Source organism: Tauraco erythrolophus, chromosome 3 (genome assembly GCF_009769465.1).
Source record: "Tauraco erythrolophus isolate bTauEry1 chromosome 3, bTauEry1.pri, whole genome shotgun sequence".
Taxonomy (NCBI): domain Eukaryota; kingdom Metazoa; phylum Chordata; class Aves; order Musophagiformes; family Musophagidae; genus Tauraco; species Tauraco erythrolophus.
Window position 1 is genome coordinate 26097344 of NC_141467.1, and position 27730 is coordinate 26125073.

Below are 27730 nucleotides of genomic sequence, written 5' to 3' on the forward strand. Positions count from 1 at the left end.
ATGGGAATAGTTATGAGACAAGAAGAGGGCCTTTTGATTTTGATATGAAAAGTGTTTGGCAGCGGGATGCTGAGGACAAAGAAAACGCAGAGAAAAAGAAGGTATGATGGAGTGGCACTCTGCGATGATGCTTTGTTTGTAGAATTTGGGAAGACACTTCTAGCTGAGCCTATGGGTTCTTATAGAAGGGAAGCTATAGTCCACCCAAGTTTCTGTATTCCAGAAGCAACTGCAGCTAGAGAATGAGAAGAAAGCTGTGTTTCTCTTAAGTGCTGCAGGTATAGTATATGCACCAGAAATGCAACTTCCAGTCACATGATGTGTTGCATATACTTAAGAGTGAATGAAAGCCAGTAGTTAGTTTCCATCTTCTCATGCTGTACTTCCACTTCAATTCTCTCTTGGTGAACAGAATTCTTGTTTAGTGATCTTGGGGGAATAATAAGAAGGAGGAAGGAACAGAAGATTGTTCCGAAAAAGGGGTTTGTTTTAGTTTAAAATGCAAGAGAATCCCCAAAGATACTGCCCTGGCTGTCTTTGAACAGAAGACTTATCCAAGGCAAAATAAGTACAGTGCAAGTTATGCCCAGAACAAACCTTTCGGTGATGTGATGATCTTGGCGTTCTATCCTAGAAACTTCTCTCCCATCCTCTCTGCCCCTGCCCATTTTACATGCTGAAGCCTTATGTTTTTTTAATATCCTCTGTGATCTTGGTTGCCTCATTTACCATACGTCTTTGGAAAGGCATTTCATGTACTTGAACACCAGTACCTCCCTTCTTGAACAGGGGGCAGATGTTGGACATTTTAGGAAAAAAAGTCCTTAGCCTTTGCTCAGATGAGTAAGTAGTGCACATTTGGAATGATGGCTTGTGTAAATGGGAACACCTCATTTCTGAATAGGCTTGGGAGTGTTTACTTCATCTGTGGAAACAGGCAAACAAGCAATGTATGCTTAAACTATAGTTTGCCTGATGCTTGTAGCTGAAGCTTTTTCTCAATCAGAGAATTAAGGCACTGAAAATAGAAACTTAGCCTGCCACAGAGCCTCTTAAAGGATCGAACCAGGAGGGAGAGGAAGTGCTGTCCCTCACTCTCTTACTTAAGAACCAATTATCTTCAGTGCTCTAAGAGTCAAATTTAACTGTGATAACAGTAAGTGTGATTCAAGTCCATGTGGTGACTGGTCAAGGCAAATTTCTGAGGAATATGCAATTTACTTGTTAGACTACATGATGATACTGCAGCAGCAAACTGCCTCAAGTATTGAGACTGAAAGCATTGAAAATATTTTTCGTCAGTCCCATCTGACGAAGCAGTTGCTCAGAAGAGCGATGCATGATGCAATCGTGGAGAGAAATCCCAAAGGGCTCCCTTAGGGACAAAAGCAAAAACATTTTAACCTCTAAGGGTTAAACTCAGTTGGGAAAACATTATTCCCAAGTTGTCCTTGCTCTGGAGCTTTTAGCCTTTATGCCACTTTGTTCTGAAGTATTAGAATCTCCACCATTCCTCATGTGATGGTTGTCACTGCATAGAGGAGAACTGAAGATCAGGGGGACCATTACATGGTTCTCCATGCCTTGGGATAGATCTCGTAGTTCCTCCCAAACACCTTAATCACAGGGATAATTCTTGTTCTTCTGGGCATTTTGCAAAGCAACAAAGACATGTTAGTGCATGAAGGATTTAGCCTTTGCGCTCATGGCAAAGGGATGGACTACGAACCCAGGTGGAAGAATCCTTTGGCCTGTGCATCTTGTGGACCAGCCAGGTGGAGCTGAAAAGGCTATGACCCTAAGAAAGAGGCAGGCCTGTGCATGGGTGGGAGAGAAATTGGACATGATGTCAGGGTTAGCGTCAGCGTTTCAAAACCTTTCCGTGGCACCAGTAAGATCACTCCTTCAAGTCTGAAGTAATCTCTTTCGGGCACTTGCCTCAAATATATGTGTATATATGCATACACATATATGTATGTGTATGCTGTAGCAAAAGGATTACCCATCTGAGGTCAGGATTTTACCTCAGAGATTTGAAACGTAATCTAGAATTTTTCCCTTGATTGCAGGGCAGCCAAGATTTTATCTGAGGGCTTTTAGCTTTCCATGCTCACAGCAGGTGTTTGTTGTTTTTCATATACCAGCCAGGCACAATCTGCATCATGTTTTGTGTTTCTTGAATCTAAGACTAATAAATGTATATGTATAATAAATATAGGTAGCAATTTTTAGGGTATGTCATTGCCATCTGTTCACAAAGGGAGAGAACTCTTTAAACTGAGAACACATGAAAAAAGTCCTACATAGTTTGCTTTATCTGGGAAACTTGATGGCGGTTAAATAGAGGCTTGTCAAAGTGAAAATGCCTCCTCAGCTGTAACCATTGGGTCTGCTAACAAGGGTCTGCTTTTAATGCTGAATCTGCCCAGTAAAGTAACAAAGAGCACCTGATGGGATTGTGGGTGCTCTCCAAAACCAAATTCTGATCCGTTCCCTGCTCCTTTTGTCACTGATTGGCTGAGTTGAACAGCAGGGAACGTTTTGATACCTGCATTTATGCCAGCCTGTCTCTTTTAATACCAAGAAAAGAAAGACAACATTCAGAACAATGTGTGAGACTTGTGAACAGCCTTCAAGTCTTTTCTCATTGCCTTTCCTTCCCCCCTTTTTCCCTTGACTTTAGTTTTGACATTTGTGCCTTTGTCCATCTCTAGACAAAATCTCTCTAGACTTTCCCCCTCCCTCGTCCTTTAATTAACTCTTTAATTTCTAGGCTTCCTTTTCTAATGCTTCTCTTCAGTGCCAAGAGGAGAATTTCATCTCTTCTAATCTACTATTTGTATATCCTGCCTATTAAATCAGCTTGTGTTTCTGTGTCATCCTGTGTGCCATCATGCCTTCAATATGTGACAAAAGTTACCCGAGAGTGATGATTTCTACTTGTCTAATTAAATTGGTTTTGTCAGTTGAAACTAGGTAACTGTTTCCTGGATCTGAAGCTTCCATGGTACGTCAGATCTTAAATGGTACAGTTTAATGATAGACAGAAAACAGAACTATCATTTTTTTGCACAGTAGGATAGCATTTTTGAAATGTAAAGCACAAATAGGCTGCTTCAGCAGAGAATAATGTTGACGGGTTTGAAAAGCAGTTCTAAGCAGCTAATGTGTTTTTTTAACGTCCAGGTTGGACAATAGACACCCCTCCCCTCTGCCCCTTCATCTGACATCACTGCATGCTCTTGCTAGCATCATCTCTTCTTTGACAAGTGTCACAGTTTTTCATCTTGTTAAGCTTCAACATAACTTCAGGCCGAAATCTAGTAGCCCATCCACTTATTCTCTACCAGATTCTGGAATTTTTCTTCTGGTGAAACCCTGACTCCGCTGAAGTCTGTAGGAATTTCAGCACTGACTTAAGAGTCTGCATTGATGTCCTGTTTCAGAGTCGGTAGAACTGTCTGTCCTAGGCTTCGCTTTCTCCCAGGACATTCAGGTCTGCTTCTTTTAGTGGCTTGTTAATTAGTTCACTGATTAGATGTGTTCAAATGCTATTATACTTTTCTTTGCTCTTTCCATACTAAATATGCATGGGCTCCTTGAGAAGTCTGTGGTTGTGGTGTGTTTACATCTATTTTGTAACCTTCTCTTCATGGATGTTTTCATGGCAGTTGTTTTATAGTGTCTGGAATCCAAGTGCATCTGCTGCTGATGCATCTAATTTTTGCACTCTGTTCATAATTTTCTGCTCTGTTAACTGTATTGTGGTAGGTATGTCTACATAGTTGAAAAGTATCTTTACTTTTAAATTCACAGAGCAATAAACTTCACTTCTAGTTACTCTATCCTGATTTTTTTTTTAAATAACCTGCAAGTGGTATCTCCTATCCTATGGGACGCTCTCCTGTATTGCATGTTTAAAAGAGAAAATGATCAAATAATGTGTAGGTTCAAATTAAAAGAATATATTAGTATAACACAAAAACTTCGTTAATAACCTTTGAACATTGCATGTTATCTTCAGGACTTTTTTTGCCCCACTTCATGCAACTCAAGAAGCTGTAAATAGGCTTTAAAGATGGTTTGTTTTTTTCTTTAACCTCAGAATTTCTTAGCAGCTATTAGTGAAAGATATCTGAGAGTTGTTTGGGATATTTAATTTAATGCTTTTATTTGAGAGGGAAGTAAGTTGACCCTTCTATAGCTGTTGATTTTGATCGAAGTTAAACAGCTCTGATACATATTGCTAATGTTTCTCCATTACTTTTCATTTTTCCAACTTTCAGTCCTAGAGTTTATGAAGTCATCACACTGGCTTTCTAGGTGTCATCTTAACTTTCTGTCTTTCAGTCAACACTGAGTTTCTCTACCTGTCATTAGCAAGTGAAAGATGATAAAAGTAAAATACACTTTTCTATTGTAGGCTTCCCCCAATGTATCTGTATTCGTTTGAGTTTCAAACCTCTAATTAATGTACCACAACTGTTTTCTTATTATATGGGATGTTCTATGCTTTTTATAAAAAAACCTAAATGTATTAATTAAACCAGAAATGAATTTCTGGTCCCGCTGACTTTAGTAAGACTGGGATGTTTTCCTACACTGCATACAGAGAAATGAGCCAAGACGAGAGGTTGAAATGGGTGAGTTGGAATCTGAAGCTTAAGTTTGGGTAGAAGTGTACTGTGAGGGAAAAGCTTGCAGAGAGCACATTTTGCATTATTGACACACTGAACAAACAGCTGATCTCATCTAGAATAACCAAGGTGCTGCTTTGTCTTTCGGTATTCCTTTATACTCCTCTACTCTTATGGAAATAACATAGATGAGATAACAAAATTTGAAGACTTTTAGGGTCTTTAACACAACCTTCACTTTTAAAGGTTATACTATCATATAATCTTCTTGGTTATTTTTATCATAATTCCTTTTATTAAGTTAAGACTTCTCTAACACAGGTAAAGTTTCCAGCTATAAACCCTAAATATCCAAGCAGAATCCCGAATGTTTCTACAAACAAGGAATTTAGTGGAAAAAATAAGCTTTCCTTCCCTCCTATGTAAGTAGTACGGTTATTAAATTCATTAAACTCCTAAGCCTGCAACTATTTGTGCATGCAAGTAGTACTACTCCTTGCTATATCGCAGAGGTTACTGGATGTGTGTATAGACTTGTGGAATCTTACTGCCACTAAACGTGCTATCATGTGTGATACAAAAATAGTTTTACAAACACCTAAATAGCACTTTAACTTGTATAGGAAAACTATTCAAAATTACTTTAGGAAAACTAAGCATACAGTTGCATGTCTTCATGTGGCACACTTTTATTATATTCTAAATTGTCTGGGTTTTTTCTCGATACCAGTGAGCAGATGCAAACGATAATGTACATTGCTAGTTCTGTAAGTATAGGTTACAGAGGCACAAGTAGGACTCTCATTTTAAGAAAACACAAACTGTAGCCTATATGAGGTCAGGCACAGCAAAAATACTGTAATTAACACCTGGAAGATAACCGTCTTCTAAGCAAATTATTATATCACCTGTGATGTGGTGTAATCACATCATCAGCTGTGCGTACAGCTGAATTGTTTCTGTGCACTTTGTCTTAAAAATGTATCACACAGTCATCAGTAATCCCAGTATGTTCTAGAAATACTAACGATGCAAAACAAGTAATTAACCTAATGAACTTATGAGCAAATCTGTGACAAAATTTCACCTTCATGCACCACAGAATGAGTATTGCCAGCCTTTTTTACTTGCGCATTATTTGTGTGATTTCCTTTTTTCATTTCAAAGACCAGAACTGTGTAAGTATTATACATGTTAAGTTCCAATAAAATGGATGGCTCTTTTCATGTAAAATTACACACTACTGAATCAGGCATAGTTGTGTGTTTTGTGGTGTGGGGTGTTTCTTTTCATATTTTTTTTTCTTAGATGATTACATGCAGAATATATGGTTTTTTACTTATAAATAAATGATGTTATAAGGCTATTGCCCTTTCCGTGCAAAATAAAATTTTCTCACCTAATCCCCATTTTTGTTTACTTATGCTATTGTTTTCCTTAATATATTTGGACTTGAAGGCCTGCTGAGAGAAAAAGCAAAGCAGTAAACTTCAGCAAGTTAATCAGCAATGGTTATGGGACGGACTGGTTTCAGCAGTGTACTGGATGAGAAAAAAAAATCAAGAAACATCAGAAAATAATGAGCAGTCCAAAGGTAAATTATTGAAAGCTTTTTCTTTTAAAGTGAGTTGTGATCTCAAGGTAACAGCAGAGAGTAGCCTGAATAATTTGTGTGGCTCTCTTTGAATATGGTGAGATTTACTGAATTACTATGCTTAGCTTACAGTACCGTGTGACCAGCTAAAGAAAAGAGTGCTCCTGTTTGTAGTCAGCAAAGGCAGGGGCTTTCATGGATTTTTTTTAATCTTTACAACTGCAGAAGTATGCTCTGTTCTGATCCAAGGGCTTGTGTGTGATGTGTTTTTGTAAAATGCTGCAGAGGCACAACCATCCTCCTGCCTAAATTTAAGCAGACCCTAAAATATTTGTTGCCTATTTGTTGTGAATAGTTTTTGCCCCTAGTATTTTTCTGAAAACTTCTGTGACAAACATCAATACTCGTGTTTAAGAAATAGATCACTGTTCATAAAAATCCGTCAAATATATGCACATTGTCAAAGATAATGGAGTTGCAACAGTTTTATTAGAGAGAGAAAGTTATCCAGTGTTTGCCTGTGCTCTCAAACCTTACTGTGTCATGCACAACGATAGTAGCTATGAAACGCATCACTTGTGAACACTTAGATATAAAGGTTAAAGGGTGGAAAATTCCCCTTATTTCTGTCAAAGACCTTTCACTTAGGCTTTTTACTGTGACTTCGTGACCATGTGCTATTGCGCATACACGTTGCAAGCTCTAGAATTTATTTTTTTAAATTGTATCCGTGAATGCTTGTGTATACAGTAGGGATTGCCATGGCTCCCTTGACCTTGATATATCAATGTTTGGAAGTCTTAGAGGCCAGTTAATTCAGTTTCTGTGACACTTGAGCACTTTCTTAATTCATCTTTGTGTCTTCCATTAAAGAAAACTGGCAAACAGAAAACTGGAAGTTGTGTGTTATTGTTCATAAGAAAAACTCCCTTCTAAGGGATGAAGCCAGATCTCAGTCTGGACCTGAAAGAGGGTGCATAACCTGAGAAGCCACTCTTCAAAGTCAGCTTAAGTATCCAAACTCTGATCATGCAGAGGATGCTGCCCTGGCAGGTGCGATGACCTAACAGTCCAAACCATGGAGCTTGAAAGTGCTTTTCCTTAGCGTGAAAGAAAACCTTGAATATTCTTCTTTTATCATCAGATTCCATTTAACTTTCTAGTGCACAGGCATTTTTCTTTTCCATTACTATAAGTGAAATGAAAGGATTTGGGATTTTCAGAACCTCAAATTCATTCATTTGGTGATAGCTGATTTCTTTAATATGGAATGTGCCTCTAACAGGACACTTGAGACACAAAGAAAGCTGAAGATTCTTCAGAGTAATCATGATACTGGTTTGACCATACCACTTAGGCGTAGAGAACAAAATGATGGGTATGCTGTGAAGGCTGATGAAAAGTCAGTATGCTGCATAGTTTGATGTATAGATACATTTATTTTTGAGATGCTTTCCCTTGACAAATTCTTAGATAACATGACAACCTTCTTTGCTTGTATTGCCTTCCTTTGTCAATCATAACTATTCCGATAAAGATTGACTCTGTATCTTAATTTAAAAGGAGATTTTTTTTTTTAAATGCTCTTAACAGTATAGTTTCATCCGGACATGTACCTTGATTCAGTTTTGACCTTGTCCTTTTCATTCTTTTGGGTATGCACTGAATGTAGAACTTTTAGTTTCTTCCCACTTGGATACTTTTGTCTGCTCTTCCACAGCAACTGGCAGCATGAGAACCTTGCAGCTCCCTTTTGAGATGGAGCTTTCTCTGTTATCTCTTGCACAGGATAAGTCCAAGATGCATTGGACAGAAGATAGAACCCATTCTATATGTAAATCTGTAATCCATTTGTGCTGAGTTACAGATGTCCATCATGCTGCAAACTGTGTAGGTAGCCTGTCTGTTTAGTTAAAAATTAAAAGTACTGGAATTTGTGTGCATTTTGATGTGAGAAACTGAAAATTTTAGTTGACATTTTTATTGTTATGGTTGAATTTGTCCTGAGAACTTTAATCTCTTTTTATTGCAGATTCAGAGCCATCACGGTCTGAATCAGCACCAGCAAGCAATGAGTCGAAGCCACTGTTTCAGAGATGTAGTAAGTAACTTAAAATGGAGAAAGTAAAGCCTTATATGGCTCATATAGTGCACTGTTTACACGTTTGTTTGATTATTTTTTATAACTGAACTCATGCCTGATTGAGAAGTTAATTTGATTTATAATATTGATGAACTTAACTGTGCTTGATTACAGCGAATTTTAAAGAACAGGCAACAGCTGTCGGTGTGTATTCCTGGACTTTTTCTTGATATAATAAGAAAAATAAAGCAAAACTGAAGTTCTCTCCGACACCAGCCTAGTGGTCCTTTGCTGTTGTCAAACAGGGTTACCCTGTTGCTGATGATTTGACTAGATGCAGGCACAGTATCGATGTGTCCAAACCAGCAAGTTTCTCTACTTAACTACAGTTACACTCATGACCTATGCCACAAAGAAAGGTGAAGGGGAACTGTATAGTATGGGATGAAATGAAAATAGAAAGAATTGAACTGGTATGGATACTTGCAGTGCAAAAGTCAAACCTTCACTGGAAAGATGGCTTCTTAGTCCCAAAAGCACGTTTATTTAGACCAGGCATTCAGCTTTCTAGAACAGTTCTGTTGCTATGCCTGCTGCACAAGAACTAGTTGTTCAGTCAGTGTTCAGCCACATAATTAAATTAAGACTTGATGGCATTTCCTCTTAGAGTCTTGTTATATAGAAGATGAATCATTGGGTAACAGTAGTGTGGACTAAGCTATGCAGCTGTTAAATAAAAATTTTATTTATCCTGAAGTTTTAACTGCAACAAAAATATTATATGCTCGGTCTCCGTGTTTACTCCCACCAGCAAAACAGTCTGTACTTTGAAATAGTAATGTATGTAAATTATTTTAATATTTTGAAAAAGTTAGATGCACTGATATTTTAACACTTGCTCTTTTCTCTACTTGAATTAGGATATATCCCTGAAATCTTATGAGTAATTAAATGTTTATTATAAAGCCCATATTAGAAAGGGGATGTAATTTCAATTAGATATTTTTTGCTAACACTATGAAAAGTGACATTTTTAATAAGTAAACTGGTAATTTTTAGTTTCCTTTTCAGAGTGCACTCAGTACATAGTACGCTTTTGAATCCAGGAGGTGAAGATTTTAAAATATATTACTGAATATACATTTCTTTGAACTGAATGTTTAGAGGATTTGGCTTAATAGTGCTTTTCGTTAGAACTTTGATATGAAAATTGATTGGAAATAACTAAACCTATTGCTAGTCCCTCATAATTTTCAGTGAAAGCTTGTGGAAATGTTGCTGTTGATGTTGTTAGACCCAGCACCCGAGTCCATCTTTCCTGTTCATACTAACCAACAATTCAACTGTCTATATGAAAATGCCTAAATGTACAGTTACTGCTTAGTCAGCAAAGTTTTCCAAATACAAAAAAGCTTACATTAAGCTGTACCTGAGGCGGGGGGGGGGGGGGGGTGGAAATCACTGCCTTATATCTGTTTTCATTTAAATTTGTATTGTGGATTATATTTGGATGCATTGAAACCATTAATTTTGCTGTGAAAGCAGAGCTTTTCGTGAAACCTACTTTTCTAGGCTAGAGTACCAGAGGATACCAGAGCTGGAGCTCATATTGTTAAAACCTGACCAGTAGAAAAACTGTCACCTATCATTATATAGAAGCATTAAAGATAAAGCCTGTGTGAAGAAATTGTGTAACAGGCAAATTGTTGATATCCTTAGGATTCCCACTATAAAATTTTACATCTAATGCAGTAATCACCAGTAGCTGCCTGATGTTCTCCAAAAAATAACTACCATTTTGTGAATTTTTCAGAATTAATGCAGTCATATGAACATGCCTTATCTGGGAATTCAGCTCTCTCTATTTGATAGTCTTTGGATAAGGTTCTAATTTTTATTAGTATCTGTAAAAAAAAAAAAAAAAAAAAAGTAATAGAGGGCTGGGTTTGTTGTGCCCACCAATGGTAAACTGCAACAGTAAAACAAGTTCTGTGTATGACAGCCTTTGTAGCCTGCTTTAAAGGTATAAGTATCAGCAACAGTAGTACTTTTCAGTCCCACTTTGATCTTCTGACTTATATTATCACAGGAAAAACTTCTTTTGCAAATACTATTTGCAGTTACAGGCTTTACTGGCCAAACCATAAAAGAAAGGGGAAATATGAGATGAAATATGATGATGAAACTCTCTGGAGTTAAAAAGGCTTGGCTGCCTTACCATTAAGCAACTTATTAATGCTCATCAGTTGAAGAAGAGGTATTTTGTTCTTAAGCATATATTGAATCTATATTAATGCTCATCAGTTGAAGAAGAGTTATTTCGTTCTTAAGCATATATTGAATCTATTTCAATCTCTTTTTTTTTTGTAGAACATTTTCTGAAAGGTGTTCAGTACAAATTTACTGAAAAAGTTAGACAATATTATGACCAAAAAAAAAAAAAAGCCTGCAAAAAAAACCCCAAACAACAAACCAGCATGGGTATTTAAAAGTATTCACGAATTTAAAGATCCCCTGTTCACACAGACCTGAGAGGTGCTTGCTGCGCCTAAGCCCTCAAAATCTGTTCCATAAAATAAGAATTCCTATGTGGCTGCGATACTGCTGAGCTGCAGACAAGAATTCTAACCGTTCTTTTCAGTATGATGGCCTCCTTTTCTCATCAAGATCTGTACAAAGTTTCCTAACTTTTCAGTTTTTTCATGTCTAAGTCCTCTTCACTTTTTGAACACTTTTTCCTCAGTATTGGAGTTCTTGTCCAAAACTCATATTTTTAGGCAATTGTTAGAGGCAGAGACAGAAAGACAACTGAGATCCTAACTTGGTTACTCAGCACTGTTATTTTGCTTTACTAGAGTTGTGTTCTTAGGAGTGTTTATAGTGCTGGGTTTCAGACATTTTAAAAATGTAAACCATATCTTATTGTAAAATTTGTCTCTTTTTACCTTGGTCACCATTAGGTAATATCCACATCCTCAAATTCTTAAAAATTTCTTAATGTGCCATTAATGTATACTCAGCTTTCCTTAGCCAAGCCAAGGAGATGTTTAATCTGCACTGTGGGTCAACTGACTCTTCACAGATTGCGATTTGAATACCATGAGTTAGAATATTAACAGCCTGAAGTGCTGATTCAGCCTAAGATTTCTTTTTATGCAAGCAGGTGGAGGACCCTGGAATTTGTGTTTGTGCATTCAGAATAATGGAGAGCTGCAGCGGAAGCATAATTTACCAGCTCTCCAAAGCACATCAAATCAAAGTTGTGCAACAAATCAAAAAGCTTCCACTGAATTCAAGGATGGAAATGTGTTGCTCGAGCTCACCTTACCCCAGTAATTATGTTGTTTTATTTACTTCTGAGTCAATGCAGCCGTGCAACTGGCAGTTTTCAAAGTCATCAGTAGTTCCGTGTAAAAGCACTGGAAGCTTCGGGGTCTAGAATGGTTTTTGATGCGTGTTTTTCAGAGAGATGTGCAAGTCAAAAGCTGGGTGCTTACTTACAAAATCGAGCCTTGTTGTTTTAAATGCTGAAACGTTTATTTAGTTGCATTGTGCTCCATCTCTGACCTGAATGCCTTTAAGTAATAAGTGAGATCATTTCTTTCTTTGAGTACTGATTACTTTGCAAGCCCAAAGATAAAACAAAAGTGCAGTTCCATTTTATGATTTACGTCCAAGTGTACTGGATATGTGAGTATTTTTAAAAGGGAATTCCAGATATAGATTTAAAAATAACTTGGCAGTTAAGGTATTGAAGAGTAATTTTCCTTTTACGTGCAAGCATTTAACTCTAGCAAAGTCTAATGGCTGTTTTCATTTTCATGTGACCAAATACATACTTCATTCTTACCACTTATGTCTTTTTAGACTAGACTAATATATAAACATGTTTTTAGCAATCAAGGGTATATATACATTAAGTTTCCTTGTGTAGCAATGAAAACAAAAATTGAATTGGCCCATGCATTTCTAAAGCATCTAAAATTTAATTGACTTCAGCATATCTATTTCTTAAATACTTGTATCCGTGCTGAAAGTGCAAACTTATTTGTAGATGATGTTTGTTGAAGCCCAGGTTTTTTCCCTGTAATCAAATAGCTTAATATTCTCTTTGTGCAGTCCTCTGCAAACTACTTCTCAAAATGTAGTTATGTATGCTATAGCCTGGAAGAAATCTAGAAATGGAAACGTAGGAGTTCAGTTACAGCACGTTTTGTCATCCTATTAATAGTTTTAATGATACTAAACATCCAAAATGGCTGAAGAATCAAAATGCAGTAGGCAAGTGTCTGAACAGCTGTGCTGCATTATTTGACCCATTGACTACAAAACTGGTCTGTAGTGAACAGGAATGATTATACTTTTGATTATAAAAGGACAGACAGCCTTACTTTCTATAGGTGCAAGTTTTCATCCATGCAATATAAAAATCTGAAAAGTGAGGGCAGTTACAGGTTTTAAAATTTATTTTTAAATAACTCCCCATATGTAGCTGTGTATTTTTCACCCTTCTAAAATAATATGTATCAACACATTTTGCATTTTTGCTTTCACATTAAAATACAAAATGAAATGAAAACCCAAAGATTACAAAACCAGGAAGTACAAAACCAATTTAAATTTTAAAAAAGTTTTCTAGAGGTGAGAGCAAAGGTTACTAGCAGTTCTGAGACTCTGAGATGTGTTGTTTATTCAATGTTTCAGACAAGGTAACTATAGTAACCTGGTTGTTCTTTATTTATAAAAGCAGTGATTTACATTGATCATTCTCTTAATACATAGCTGAGTGACAAGCCTTGTGAAAGCCAAAGCAGATTTTTCAGTGGACTCTGAGATGAAGGGGTAGGTAATATTCCTGTTTAAAGGAAAGGTTTCTTCCACAGAATTAAAATACTCTTCTAAGGTGCTTATTTTGGATTGTCCATTGCCATAGCTTTCAAGTTGTTACATATATTCAAGGAACAGAAAAACAAAGATGTATTAGGAGACCGCGCTTCTATTCTACCTATTAAGAGATTTAAACAAGTCGAACAAGTGACACGTTTTTCTTTGTTGGGCAATTTCTCTGTATGCCGTTCATGCCTAGAAATGTGTCTGTGTGCAGGGGATTTCTCCCTCTTATATTTGCATACAAAATCCTTGGGTGTGAGATAGGAATTTAGAGAGGAAATTAAGAGATTTCCTATCTATTGGGCGTCTAAATGCCCAAGATGTGATTTTGTAATAAATACATCTTGGCAATGTCTTGTGCCCAATGTGTTTACCCTCCTGATGTACAGAAGGTTATGTAGCAAGAAGGTTTCAGTTGCTCTGTCTCCCAAGTATTCCCTACTAGGACAAACTACAGTGTGTTTCTGGTAGGAAAAATGATTTTTAAAATTGTATTGCAGGATTCTGGATTGAATGTCTTCAGTTACTGTATGCACAGTGTTAAAGTTATGCTTACAGAGTGCTTTATGATTTTTTTTTTTGCTATGTTTTTTCTTTAAATTTCTTGTCAATTGATGGGAAAGGAAAAATTCTTTAATCTTTTAAATTTCTCTGTTTCTAGCTTGAACCAGTTGTGCCAGACTAAGTACAGCTTCTCTTGAAAGAACTAATGTTTGGCCCACATCTCTCTTAACAGATTACATAAAAATTGGAGACTTGACTCTGGAAAATAGACCTAGGAAAGTGTCTCTTTTTTTACAGTCTACAAAACTTGTAGGATTGTAGCTCTATTGCCATTGCAGATGTTACTTCTGTAGCTAAATGTGCTGGATCCCTCTTGCCAATGTTTTTTGTCTCTTGTTCAGGATCCCAGTAGTGCTTTATGAGGAACAGGTACTACTCTTTCAGAACTAAAAAGGGCGTGATCTAAATCCACAGCTTGGTTTCACTTGATTTTCTCAGGCTAACTGGCCTAGCTCTAGCCAGGTCAGCCCTATCAAAGTAACACCGGAGATGCCTCAGCTCCAGTTGTTCTGCACTCCCCTGTCTAGCTTTAGGAGCTGCAGGTATATTTTAGATTTCCCTGCTTTGCAAAACTTTGAGTTTAGCTAGGAGTTATTTCAAGCGTTGGTCAGCTCCCAGAGCTACAGTATTATTGGTATTAGTGAGACTTGGTGGAATGAGTCCCACAAGTGGAGTGCTGGGATGGAGGGCTACAGGCTGTTCAGGAGGGAAAGGCAGGGCAGGCGAGGTGGGGGAGTTGCACTGTATGTAAGAAAAGGGATCTGGGGGTGCTGGTCGGCAGCAGCCTTCATGTGAGTCAGCAGTGTGCCCTGGCAGGCAAGAGGGCAAACCGCACGCTGGGGTGTGTGCTGTGTGCAGTTGTGGGCTCCACAATTTCAGAAGAATGTGAAGGTCTTTGAGTGTGTCCAGAGGAGGGCAACAAAGCTGGTGAAAGGGCTGGAAGGCATGTCCTGTGAGAAGCTGTTAAGAACTTTGGTTTTGTCTAGTTTGGAGAAAAGGAGGCTGAGGGGTGACCTCCTTGCTCTCTACAGCTTCCTGAGGAAGGGAAGTGGAGGGGGAGGTGCTGATCTCTTCTCCCTGCTATCCAGTGACCGGATGTGTGGGAATGGTTCAAACTGTGCCAGGGAGGTTGAGACTGGACATTAGGAAGCATTTCCTTACTGAGAGGGTGGGGTGGTCCAACCCTGGAACAGGCTTCCTAGAGAGATGGTCGATGCCCAAGCCTGTCAGTGTTTGAGAGGTGTTTGGACAATGTCCTTAATAACTTTAACTTGGTTAACCCTGAGTTGGTCAGGCAGTTGAACGTTGGTCAGGCAGTTGAATTAGATGATCGTTGCAGGTCCGTTCCAACTGAAATACTCGATTCTGTTCTGTTCTATTCTGTTCCACTCACAGAAGTCATCTGTGCTCTTTCCTCGCCACCTTTTTCTGCCGTAAAGAAGCGCTAGTAAAATAAGTGCACTTAAAGACGGTCTGTACCAATATACATTCATAAAGACAGATGTAGATACCAATGTCCATACAACCTAACCTGACACCGCAATCCTCAGGGTGCCAACATGTACTTATATATTTATACGTATATTATAAGATTATTTTGGTAACTCGTGGCCTCGAGGTAGCTCTCCAGAGGAGCGGCAGGAGACCCGCGCTTGCAGCACCCGAGGCGCGTTGCTCTCGCTTCCCTCCCATACCGCGGCGCATCCCTTACCGGTGCCGCCTACGCCACCGCCAAGCAGCCGGTTTCCGTGCAGCCGGGCCGGTCGCCCCGCAGGACCCCTAACCCTCGCTGCGGGCACTGGAGGCTGCGTCCCCGCCGCGGGCGGCCGCGCCGCTGGCGCGCAGGGAGTTAACCGCGCCCGGTGCCGCGGCCCCCGCCCGGGGCGGGGCCTTGCCCGCCCGCCGCAGCCGGGAGGCGGCTCTGCCGGCGCTCCCCGCAGCCCGCCCGGGTGCAGCGAGAGGCTCGTCTCGGTTCCCAGCAGCGGTTCCCGCCGCCTCAGGTGAGAGCCGAGCCCCGCCAGCCGCCGCACGGGAGGTGCGGGGCGAGGCGCGGCGGCACAAAGAAGGGGGCCCCTCGCAGCCCCCGGTCCCCTCTCGGCCGGCGGGCGGGTGGCGGGGTGCCCGCAGCGCATCCCGGCAGCCGCAGCCCCGGTCGCCGGGCGGCGAAACCCTTGCGGAGGGGTAGCGGCGGAAACGGGAGAGCCGCCGGGTGGGGGGAAGCGCTCCCCGCGGGCCGCGGAGGCAGAGGTGCCGTCGGATGGGTATGTCGGTGGTGCCGTCGCTTCCGAGCGGCGGTGGATGGGAGCTGTCTGTCTGCGGAGCCGAGGAAATCGCCTGGAAGCGATGTGCGCCGTGAGTGAGCTGTCATTGCTTGTGCGAGGGAAGCCACGGTATCAAAATCAATTTTGCAATGATTTCGGTTTTCCTCGTGGTGAATGAACGCCAGACTTGCAGCCGAGTGCTGCTGGAGGCGCCTTTATTCTTGAGCATCAGTTTTAACTTTGGCTGAGGGAGACTGCTGAAACTTCGGATGTGGCTGTAAACATTTCCGTTTGTTTAGCCAGTGTGAGAATTTTGTGGCTTTGTATTATTTGGCTGCCTGTCAGCTGCTACCTGATTGCCGGAAGGGTCTGCCGTGGGAAAACTGCTTTCTGCTTGCTCCTTTCTGTTCCTGCCAAGGCATCTCTGGTTCGGTGCTGTTGGAGAGGGCATTCTGGACCTTTGGACTGTCCGAACTTTGTTCTCGGTTTTTTGAAGTACATCATTACTGAGGGCATCACAGAACCAAGACCACTGTTAAAAATCACGTGCTTCCTTAATGCTGTGAACAGCAGCTGAAAGAATATCCCTGGTTTGTTTGCAGCCAGTTGTCATCTAGGTACATTAAAATCACTTTGTGGTTTCTTCTTCTTATCTTCTAACTCTTTGTTATGACGACTCACAGCACTGTCGTTTTCTTGGAACAAATTATGCACGTTTCCTGTAACATACATTGTATAATAGCGATGCCCTGTAGTAACTGGCTCTAATAGTGCAGCCATAAGGATACAGAATTGATTCTAAATGCTACTTTTATACTTTACCTCCTTGAGCATAGATTCTAATATGCATTTACTACATCTAGTACGTGTGGAGTTTAGATCTGTTTAATAAAGGTTAATGTTTTAAATGAAGAGAAGCAATGTTCCTTATAAATTTTAATACATTCCCATTGTTCGGTGACTTTTAACTGGTAGACTTCAGGTTTATTTCTTTTGATTCTTCAGTTCTTTAAAAATTCATGTATTATATAATTCTGTTGAAAGATTGCTTTTTTTTCCACTTCCTTGTAGTGTAACCCTGAGGTTTTTAAGGATTACAATCCTGTCTCTGTTATAATCTATGTGCTGCCATGCCCTTTGTAAGGGAGGGCAGAGCAAAACTTTGTGATTCAATACTTCCTGTAAGAGCATTCCCAGAAATACCAGGTTTGGCACATAGCCTTAGTCACTTCTGAAAATAATATCAAATGAGTCATTCTATAATTACAATTCTGTTATCGTGTCAGCACCAAAGCCTCGCTGATAAGTTTGCCTATTTAAATGTGAAAGAAAATGCAGAAAGTGAAAGTTTTTTGGTATAGGTTGGGGTAATGGATTAGGAAAAAAGATATTCAAGATGGATGATAAACTAGAGTGCTGTGACTTTTTAGAGTCATGTTTGGTTTAGTCTTCCTCGTCCTTAGGCTGGGGCAGATAGAAATGCTCTTAAGGTCAGCAGGAGGAGTTTAATGAAGAAGATATTATGAGTAAGATGCTTCCTGGAGCTCAGGATTCAGGCATATGGCAGTTAGAGATGAGCTTTGGAGACCACCTGGAGCCAGAGGTGAAAGGGGGCTAAAGCTACTTCAGCAGTCACTGTCGCTGTGGGAGGTATAGAAGAAAGAGGATTAGGTAGTTCGCTGTGAGACTGACTTCTCTTAGGCCTGTGAGCCAGGTGTTGCGTATACCACAGAACAGAAGAAGTGGTGAGATGGGGGTTACTTTAGCAAGGGATTAGTTTAGGCTTCAGTGGTTCGAAAGTGGTGATACTCAGTCATAAAAAATTGGAGATGCTCATTTTGCTACACTTATAAAAGCTGTAGTGTGGCTGGATTATTTAAGGGGTTTAATATTCACGACTGTATCATCTATATAGAAATCTTATATCACTGTTAATGATGCTAGCTTTACAGATGGAACTATTGTGATGTACTTACATCTACTTTTTAAAATATAATTCTAGGTGTAAGCATACATGGCTCCTGGTGTCTCAAATGAGAAGAAAACTGATGATGAACAGTCTTCAAAGTAAGATTTGGAAATGAATTATATTGTTGAAGTTTACACTTACCTTCCTCCCCACACTCATTTAGTTTAAGATAAAGTTTATGATACAAATATTGATTATAACATCAGGTATCTAGTAGAAGCTGTTTTGACAAATGGAGTCTTTATCTGCTTTAACCACACCTTCACAGAGGGCTTTGCTGGCTAACCATTTTCCTGTATCACAACAGTGAATTTTTCCAAGCACAGGTGATGTTTTTATTTATTTTCTTTTAATCCAGTGAGCTGTTGAAATGTTGATGTTGGTTGCTGCATATGGCCAGACCTACCTGCTTCAAGAGTTTGAACAAATGTTTCAATCTCTTTCTTTAATCCTTACTTTAAGCTTATTCTAAAAAAAACATACATATATATTCAGTCCTCAGACACTAATCTTTCATTTAAACCCCCAGAAGTTGCAGGTGCTTTAAAACAGTGTGAGAGGAATCAATTGTCAGCTCCTTAGAGTTATGGGCCAAAGATTTTTATTGGGCAAACTTTGCCTCTACTGTAAATGCATGGCATTGGTCCTATGTACACATAGTAATATGCTCTACTTTTATTGTCCATTTTACCCCAGGGTCCAAGTCTGCAATTAAATCCGGATGGGCAGACAGCCAGTACAAGTTAGCAACAGCCCCTGGCTGCGGTGGGGTGGTGGATTGAAGAGTGTTGCTGGTAGGATACGAGATGGAAAAGGTGAAATACAGATACTGCTGAGGAAGGGAGCTGTATTTAGGCCAGGTGTGAGGACAGTGGTGTTGGCACATACCACATGAATTTCCTTGTACTTTTAATAGAGGCCTTGCCTATTCCCAGTTTATTTCCTGGAGAGAAGCTTTTACTGTTGGTATTCTTATAAGGAGGGAAATATTTTTGCCTGCCTGAGAATAAATTTTAAAGTGATTTCAAATCATATCCTCTTTGTATGTAAAAGCCTTTCCAGTAAACATCAGCACAGCCAGCTATTTGATCTGCATTAGTGAGCGACCCGTTAAGCACGGGTAGAGAGTCCCACGAAACCAAACAGGAGTAATTCAGGGGTGGCAGCTTGGGAGTTCTGCTTGCATGAGCTGGCAAACTCCTGGGCTGTCTGCGCCTTTCTGAGGAGCCATAAACCTGCTCTTTGTTTCTCCTGGAGTCAAACAGGTCTCTCGGAGAGGAGAAGACAGGCAACCAAAGCCTTTGGTTCCCCCTCAGGTGGGATTTCTGTGAAGAGAGGCAAATGGGGCACGTGGGAGATGGGAAGGAATTACTACTGAAGGAGAGAACAAGCCACTCGCTTGCAGGCCTGCTTTTTCAGTTGCTGAAGGTGGTAGTGTGTGGTGGGCAGGGACAAATAGGGTGGACTTTGGTTGTGCAGCTGCTGCTGGATAGTTAGTGACATTGGAGAGAGAATTTAAAAGAACAGAAACAATTGATAGAATGTTGGGGTTGTAACTATTTTCTTTGCTTTCTGAGGAACAGTTCGGTGACCTCAGTATGGGCATCTAGGCCACTTTAGGCTTCTTAAGGCAACCAATACATCCTCCATAGGATTGGCAGATGAGATACAGGACCTACAGAAAAGCACTGCCCTTCTGGAGAGGCATTAGAAGACAAGACAACCTAAACCATCTAAAATAGTGCTAAACGGCTCTGTTTAGGCTTCAGAGTTGTTTCTGCAAAGTCTTGACAATTGTTTGCATAAACTCCAGGCAAAGTCTTTTGTTTGTCTACTCTGACAAAGCAGTTTGAATATGCTGAGCCATGCTGTGACTGCAGTGAGCCTTCATTAAGCTATTAAGTCATCGTCTTGTGTCTGGAAGATATTTGTTGCTTGATTTCATCTCTCAGAAACTACTTTGAAGTGTTGGCCAGTATTTTGCTTAAGCTTGTGGTTATTGACTAGTCTTTCCTACCTGTTTCAACTGAACTTAAAACATCAAGCACAGAAGGCAGACGTTTTATGAATCATTCAGCTTGCTTAGTTAGTCCATTACTAAATTTTCCATGAAGGTGATTTGACTGGCCTTGTAGTTTCCTGGTTCTTCAGAATTTTTGTTTTTATTTGTTTTCTTTTTAAGCTGTATCACTTCCTTACAGGAAGCAACTTAAGAGGAGGTGAATTCTTTTCACCTCTTCCTGTCTTTCTCTTTTTCTTGCTTTTTTTTCTTCTTTCATAGTTTTCTCTTTGCTTCAAATTTCCCTTTCCTTCTTTCCTCTCCTATTTCATATTCTCTGTACTGTTGTTACCTGTCTCATGCCATAGATATTTTTTTTTATAGTTTTTTTTTTTTTTTTTTACCTCCTGGCTGGAGGACACAGCATTAGTGAGCCAAATTGCCAGAAATCCCCTTTGGGCCTGTCTATAAAGCCCAAGTCTTCACAGTCCTCTTAGGTGGCTAGGAGGGTCAGTCAAAACACAGAGGTCAAGTTTGCTTTTCAGCTTTGCTGTAGATTGTCTATGTGGTAAGGTGGTCTATTGAATATTCCCTGGTCCTGCTCCCATTGTTCTGCTCACCATAAAGGCCCACCCTAGTTCACAGCTTAAATATTTAAGATAAAGGTTGCACTGTTGCAAATGCATCCTACCATCTGGGCTTTTCTTCAGCAATTTCATCATGTGCGATGAGTGGAATGTTCAATATCATATGTGATTTGTTATGAGACTTAAGGTGGTCTTGAAATTTTCATTGGTGATCATTACCTTAACATAATGCATGAGGAACCAAAATAAAGTAGTGCGGGCATACTTAGGTGTAGCATTTCCCAACTTTTATGGCTTGACTTTGCAAGATTAGCATCTTTTCAATGTAGGGGTTTGTATATATTCTGTATGTTTCAAAATGCTGCTGTCCTGTCAGAGAGAATTTTATCCATCTCTGCAACCCTCACCTGGAGAAAATGAAAGAAGACATCCTCTACCATTTTGCTCTTGGGACTGGTACCCATGATTTTCCAGCATTGTTTGGAGATGTGAAGGTAAGAAGCTTAATTTCATTTAGCAAGCCTAAGCTATCCTGCTGAAGGTGGAAGCCTAGCTGTGTTCAAAATAAGACTAAATGTGTCAGCATACTGCCAGTTGAGGAATGCATGGGAAGGGGATATGGTTTTGTGGGTTCTTGTGACTTTCAATATCAAGCAAAATTGAAGATAATTGTTTCTGACTGTCTCTTTTCATCCAGTAAAAAGGCAAATGCTGCAGTTTCTATTCAGGTGGAAGTCCCTTTTGAGGAGGTTTTCAAATCAGTATCTGTCTTCTACTAGATTAAACAGGATGAAGGCATTTGAGTGCTATGTAGACAGGTTGGGTTTTTTTTTTTTGCATAACTTTTCTTCATGGCCTTTTAGAATGATTATGAGAAGAACCACACCTGGGAACAGCTTTGTGTAAACTGAGAGTGTTTACATCCTCATGTTGGTCTTTGCATGTTCTTTGATATACTGAATCGTGCAATTGATTTTGTTTTGTTGAATACTGTCCCACCCCAGTTCGTATGTGTTGGAGGAAGTCCTTCACGGATGAAAGCTTTCATCTCCTACATAGCTGAAGAACTGGGGCTTGGGGGCCCTGATTGTGACTATCCGAACATCTGTGCGGGAACTGACCGCTATGCAATGTACAAAGTGGGACCTGTTTTGTCAGTCAGTGTAAGTACCTCACGTAACCACATATGGGACACAATTCAGTGATGCTGTTCAAAGTAGAAAATATGAAAGCACGTTTCTTTTAAATGCTTAATAGATGGAGTCAGGTTTTTAAGTTTGTGTAAACCTTGTGGTTGTCTAATTAAGAATTCCTTTTTAGCCTTTTCTTTTAAAAGGGCAGATCTCTGAGACCTTCATTCCTCAGTGTACCACTGAGCTGTTGCAAGGATAGCATTACAAATTTTTGAGCAGACTAACTGTTGCCTTATCCTTGTTCTGTATCCTGAACAATGAGGAAAAGAAGGTTGCTCAATGCATGTGGGGTATTGGAAAAAATGACTGTGTCTCATCCATAGCTAAGTATCTGCAGTGGCATTGTCCAATGTGCTAATGTATCTTAAGAGCAGCATTCTGTGGGACTTGTGCTGCCAACTCATATATGTATTTTTAAAACCTCATACCTTTATTTTGTAAATACGATTACTTCAGTTGCAGTTGCATACCTGTAGTATCATGCTACACGCTTTCCTTTGAGTTATAATTATTGCATTATCATGTAAGTTGAGGCAGACTTATATTTGCTGAACTTTGTGACTAAACCACAATGTCTGTGTTTTGAAAAATTTTAGCTTAGCTATTCATGAGCACTTCAGGTTGGTAAAGAATCAGAGCGGGGTTTTTCTTGTGTTTAAGAAAACTTCTGTGATGAAGTGCATTTGTCAACTATTAGGAAAAGATACTGCTTATACTTTTGAGAATGTAATTTTTTTATAATTCATGATTTTTAGAAATGCTCTACTTCATAGTCCACCAAAGTCAGTGGGAGTCTTTCTGTTTACCTGCAGTAGCCTTTCAGTAGGCCTGTAGGTTAGGGTTCTTGTGGGAGTGAGTTAAGTGACATTTGAAAAAAAAAAATAGTAGGAAGGAGATATTGTCCAGCTCGTTCTTCCATATATATATTTTACATTGTCTATGTGAATGTCGAGTATGAATTTCTGCTTTCATTTCAGCACGGTATGGGCATTCCTTCTATTTCAATCATGTTGCACGAGCTGATCAAACTGTTGTATCATGCCAAGTGTTCCAACATAACCATTATTCGCATTGGCACCTCTGGTGGAATAGGTATTTCCCCTCTTGATTTCTTTTTTCTTCAAACCAAAACATCTTTGTAGGAGAGTAAAGCATCTCTTTGCAAGCAAGTGACTGATGGTCAGAACAGTTTTCTGCAGGAGATGAATCGTTTTGCTTCAGCAATTTTGAATGAAAAGGCAATATCTGCCTTTCTGGATAGAGAAAATGCACTTAAGAGGTCTGACAAAGTGAGGAGAAGGACATTCCTGTCCTTTATGAAAAGTATGAGATAAGAAAGAATATATAGTGAAAAAGTAAAAATTTCGTTCTTTCAAAAATTATTTGTTATAATAAATGGAAGCAGCTAGACGGGCACAAAAAAAAAATCTCTTGGTGAATTCAAGGGCAAAATCACCACCTTTAAAAGAAGCAGGACTGAGTCAAGATGTATGTTTTATGTTTGTGGAAACAAAAGCATTAACTGCATTATGAAGCTTTATCTATTTTTTTTTTTTACTGCAGGTCTGGAGCCAGGCTCAGTGGTTATAACTAGGCAGTCTGTAGATGCCACCTTCAAACCTCAGTTCGAACAGGTTGTTCTGGGAAAGACTGTAATTCGCAGTACAAACCTAGATGAACAGCTAGCTAAGGAACTGATGCAGTGCAGTAAAGAAATCAATCAGTTCAATACAGTCATTGGAAACACTATGTGCACTTTGGATTTCTATGAAGGTAAGGCTGGTGACAGAATAATAGAAATATATATGTAAGCAGCAACAGATAAATACTAATATTTTAACATTAAGGTTCCAGTTCAGTGAAAAGAACTCATGTAGTGGTAGGACAAGGGGCAAGGGATTTAAACTGAAAGAGGGTAGATTTAGACTAGATATAAGAAAAAAAATTTGCACTCTGAGGGTGGTGAGGCACTGGAACAGGTTGCCCAGAGAAGTTGTAGATGCCCCATCCCTGGAAGTGTTCAAGGCCAGGTTGGATGAGGCTTTGAGCAACCTGGTGTAGTGGAGGGTGTCCCTGCCCATGGCAGGGGGGTTGGAACTAGGTGATCTGTAAGGTCCCTTCCAACCCAACCCATTCTATGATTCTATGAACTTCTTTCCCAAGGACATTTTGAGCAAAACATTGATCAGACAACTGAAGACAGTATTTTGCTGAGTTGTGTCAATGCTGCTACGTAGGAGAGGCAGACCTCCAATGCTTACTTTGGATAAATGCATAGACATTCAGGTGCTTTTCTGATCTCCCAAGTCCATTTGCAAACGTCTTTCACGTCTTGTGAGAAAAGAATGTGGATGGCACCTACTACTATTTTCTCTAGCTGTTACTGGATAGGTGACAAAAGGTGCAATGGGCAGGGAAACTCGTGGTCTTCATAATACTGTTCAAGCTTGGTCAGAAACAGACGCTGTCAGTTTGAGTATCTTCTCAGACACCAATCACAGGTGCAAGCTACACTAAGAAAAAGTGTTAGGAATGTTTTCAACTCATACAGCAAAAATTAAGAACAGTCTCAAGGGCATTAATTTAGGAGTACATCTCCTGAAAACAGAAAAAAAATACTGAATAAAACACTGCGTGATTTAATTTTACAGTACATAACCTGCTGTTGTTTTATCTGTGTTAGTTTTGAATAATTTGAATATATGAATTTTCTCAAAAAATGGTAATAGTATTAGCTAGTTAGCTTAAAAGACTCATCTCTTACATTAGAGAGTCTGTAAGTAATAAAATGTCCATCCTTTAAGGTAGCATCAGGAAGGCATTTTCAAGCTTGACAGTTTTTCTAGATGATGATTAAACGTGGGAAAAATGCAGCACTTCCATACAGCTTCAAGTTTGTTGCTGAATTTTGACACATCCCGCATGTGGGGAACTGCTACTTACATTTTCCCCTTTATGAATTTGAGGATTTGAGCTGCAGAAGACCGATTAAATTACTGTGATTCACATTATAAAAATACAATTAATATTGTAAATATCTAAGAATCTCTTTTTCCTATTTGTCTTGCATATTAAAAAGCAGTAGTAAAAGCTGGACACTGTATAGGGGAAACTGCAATAACTGGGTGTTTTAGAAACTGAATCTGTTACGTGAGTTCACTGAAAATTTATACAAAATTGCTTTGTAGGACAGGGCAGATTGGATGGTGCAATCTGCTTATATAACGAAGAAGAGAAACTGCAATATTTGAAGGAAGCTTATGATTCTGGCGTCAGAAACATAGAGATGGAGTCGTCCGTATTTGCTGCAATGTGTAATCTCAGCGGTGTCAAAGGTAAACTAACTTAAAGTTACTTTATTCAAGCTATAGAGGGACTTTTTACAAGGGTGTGTAGTGATAGGACAGAGGGCAATGGATTTAAACTGAAAGAGGGCAGATTTAGGTTAGATATAAGAAAGAAATTCTTTACATTGAGAGTGGTGAGGCAGTGGAACAGGTTGCCTAGAGAAGTTGTGGATGCCCCATCCCTGGAAGTGTTCAAGGCCAGGTTGGATGAGGCTTTGGGCAACCTGGTGTAGTGGAGGATTTCCCTGCCCATGGCAGGGGGGTTGGAACTAGATGATCTTTGAGGTCCCTTCCAACCCAAACCATTCTATGATTCTATAGGAAGTTTTCTGCATTGCAGGGCGTTTGTGGTAAAAATTGCGACTGAGGTGTTAACGTACCTTCTGCGTATAAAAAAACCAGTTCTGGTTATCGTTCTGTTGCTATGATTGTATGATTTGTGTCACATGTATTCAAAACTTATGCAAACTTCCTCACACATAGTTCTTATACAGTTTAGTCCTGTCATTTGCTATTCCAGCCTGTGGCAAGCACATAAATCATTAAAGTACCTAATTACCCTATAGCATTAAGTTGTGTTTGTCAGTTTTTGAAGTTTACTGGAAGCAACTGGTCAATTTAATCAGTCAAGTGATTCTCATACGCATAAAACTCTAATCACTTTCGATACTTTCATATCAAATTGAAAATAGATGTATTTTATGTAGACTTGTGGCTTTAATTCTTAAACACTTAAAGATTTTTAGTAGCATCATGAATAAACAATTCCTAATCTTATGATTAGGAGTTTTTCAACAAGTTTTTCTTTTTTTTTTTTACACAAACAAATTTTCAGTAAAGATTAGGAAAAAAGAAGTGATTACAAATAACATAATACAGTGCCTTTCTTCTTACCATGTTAGCTATAGTCTCTCACTTTCTATGGCAAGGAGTTTGCCAGTTTAAAACACTGATGTTTCTCAAACTTCCTTAAACTCAAGGAGGACAAGATGAAGAATAATAAGCAAAAAGGCCAAAAGCTATCTCAAACGTCCTCAATTCTTACTGACTTGAGAGTGATTAAAAGCCCAGCCCGTGTTACCACTGAGCCGTCAGGGAGCCTGGTCCTTTGCTGACTCTACCTTCTAGGTCTGTAATGTGTATAACTGCTTGTGTCTGCAAATTGTCATCAACAGAAACCCCAGATACAGAAGAGGGATTGTAGAGCTCAGCTGGAGTGAAAGGAGAGATTTTACCTTTGGGGCTCTGATTACCAAAAGGCAGCAGATATGCCTGAGATGATCCATGAGATTCTCATGTGTTTGCTGCTCTCCCCATCCATGGATATTGAAGCGACTCATCTGCAGGTGTCCGAGAGGTGGCATCTACAGCACAGGGATTTGAGTTGGGGATAAGGTGGATGGCAGAGGGCTGTAATTGTCTGCTAGAACAGTGTCTCTGATCAATTCCTACCAGTCAAGTCTTGCGTACTTGTGAAATATAATTTCTGTCCAGAAAAACATAAGAATTATGATATAGCAATAAGTGTCTGCAGCTGCTAGACGCTTGCTTTATTAATGTAGCAATCAGTTGTCTTAAACAATTTGTAACTTTTTTTATATCATCTGCAGCATGCTAGTCCCCTAGCGTCTTATAGTGCACCGTTTTTTGGGGGTTTTTCTCTCATATTTCCCATCTTCTAGCTGTTCGTCCAAACGTTTATGCTTTTGTACTGTAGAAGTGCCAGAATCATTCTTAACTAATGCTGTCTTTTAATTTCTAGCTGCCGTAGTGTGTGTCACTCTTCTGAATCGGCTTGAAGGGGATCAGATTAGTAGCTCACATGATGTGCTTGTGGAGTATCAGCAGAGACCGCAGAAGTTAGTGGGATATTTCATTAAGAAAAGTCTTGGGAAAGTATGAAGTATCCATCTGTGTTTTATAGAAGCAGAAGGCTTTTGCACAGCTGAAGTCATGGTCACGACTTCTGTGCGTTAGAAGCGTTTTGCTTCAGAAGAGCTTACAGCGTTCCGTGTGCCTGAAGAAGTTAATCATTAATGTCACTGTGCTTTGGGAACTGAATGTGCTGAATGGACTTCAGTTAAGTTTTGCCTAGTTATGTGTTGCTGGATACAAGACTCACTTTTCTGTGAATTGGAAAGTAGCTCTGTTGTGAAGGACAAGTGTGCTATAATATATGAAAAAGCTTTAGTTATCCCTGCTGTAAAAGGAAAACTAGGAAGAAAATGAGATTTTATTGCCAAGTACTTGCAAACCACCAAATTAAAGTTAACTTAAGAATGCTAATCCCTTTCTCATTGTTTTATTAAAGTATATAAGTTATAATTTTCTTTGTTGCTTCACTAGTAAAGAAAACTTAAAGTGAATGCAGTTTATTTTTTGCAAATGTTGACAAATAAACGATTCTATTTTCATACATTAAAACTTTATGAAATTGCAAAGTGTAAGACTGAATTTTCTAAGCATTAAGGACTTGACACTGAATGGTTGAATATCTGTTTTTCCTAGATATTGATCCAACAAGGTCTTTCATAGCCCATTTTAACTATACGATTGAATCAATATCCAGGAAACATTCATGCATTAAGTCATCTTGTGTTGAAGAA

General features: G+C 39.3%; 1 protein-coding gene across 1 annotated transcript; it reads left to right on the forward strand.

Annotated features, from left to right (window-relative positions):
* Positions 1-27026, forward strand: UPP1 (uridine phosphorylase 1). The gene is made up of 9 exons (XM_086609090.1): positions 1-101; positions 6822-6829; positions 18039-18096; positions 20961-21078; positions 21589-21747; positions 22755-22869; positions 23341-23550; positions 24966-25112; positions 26887-27026. The coding sequence occupies exons 1-9, from the start codon at positions 67-69 to the stop codon at positions 27024-27026; spliced, it is 990 nt and encodes a 329-aa protein (XP_086465216.1). The 5' UTR covers positions 1-66.
* The last annotated feature ends 704 nt before the right edge of the window (positions 27027-27730 follow it).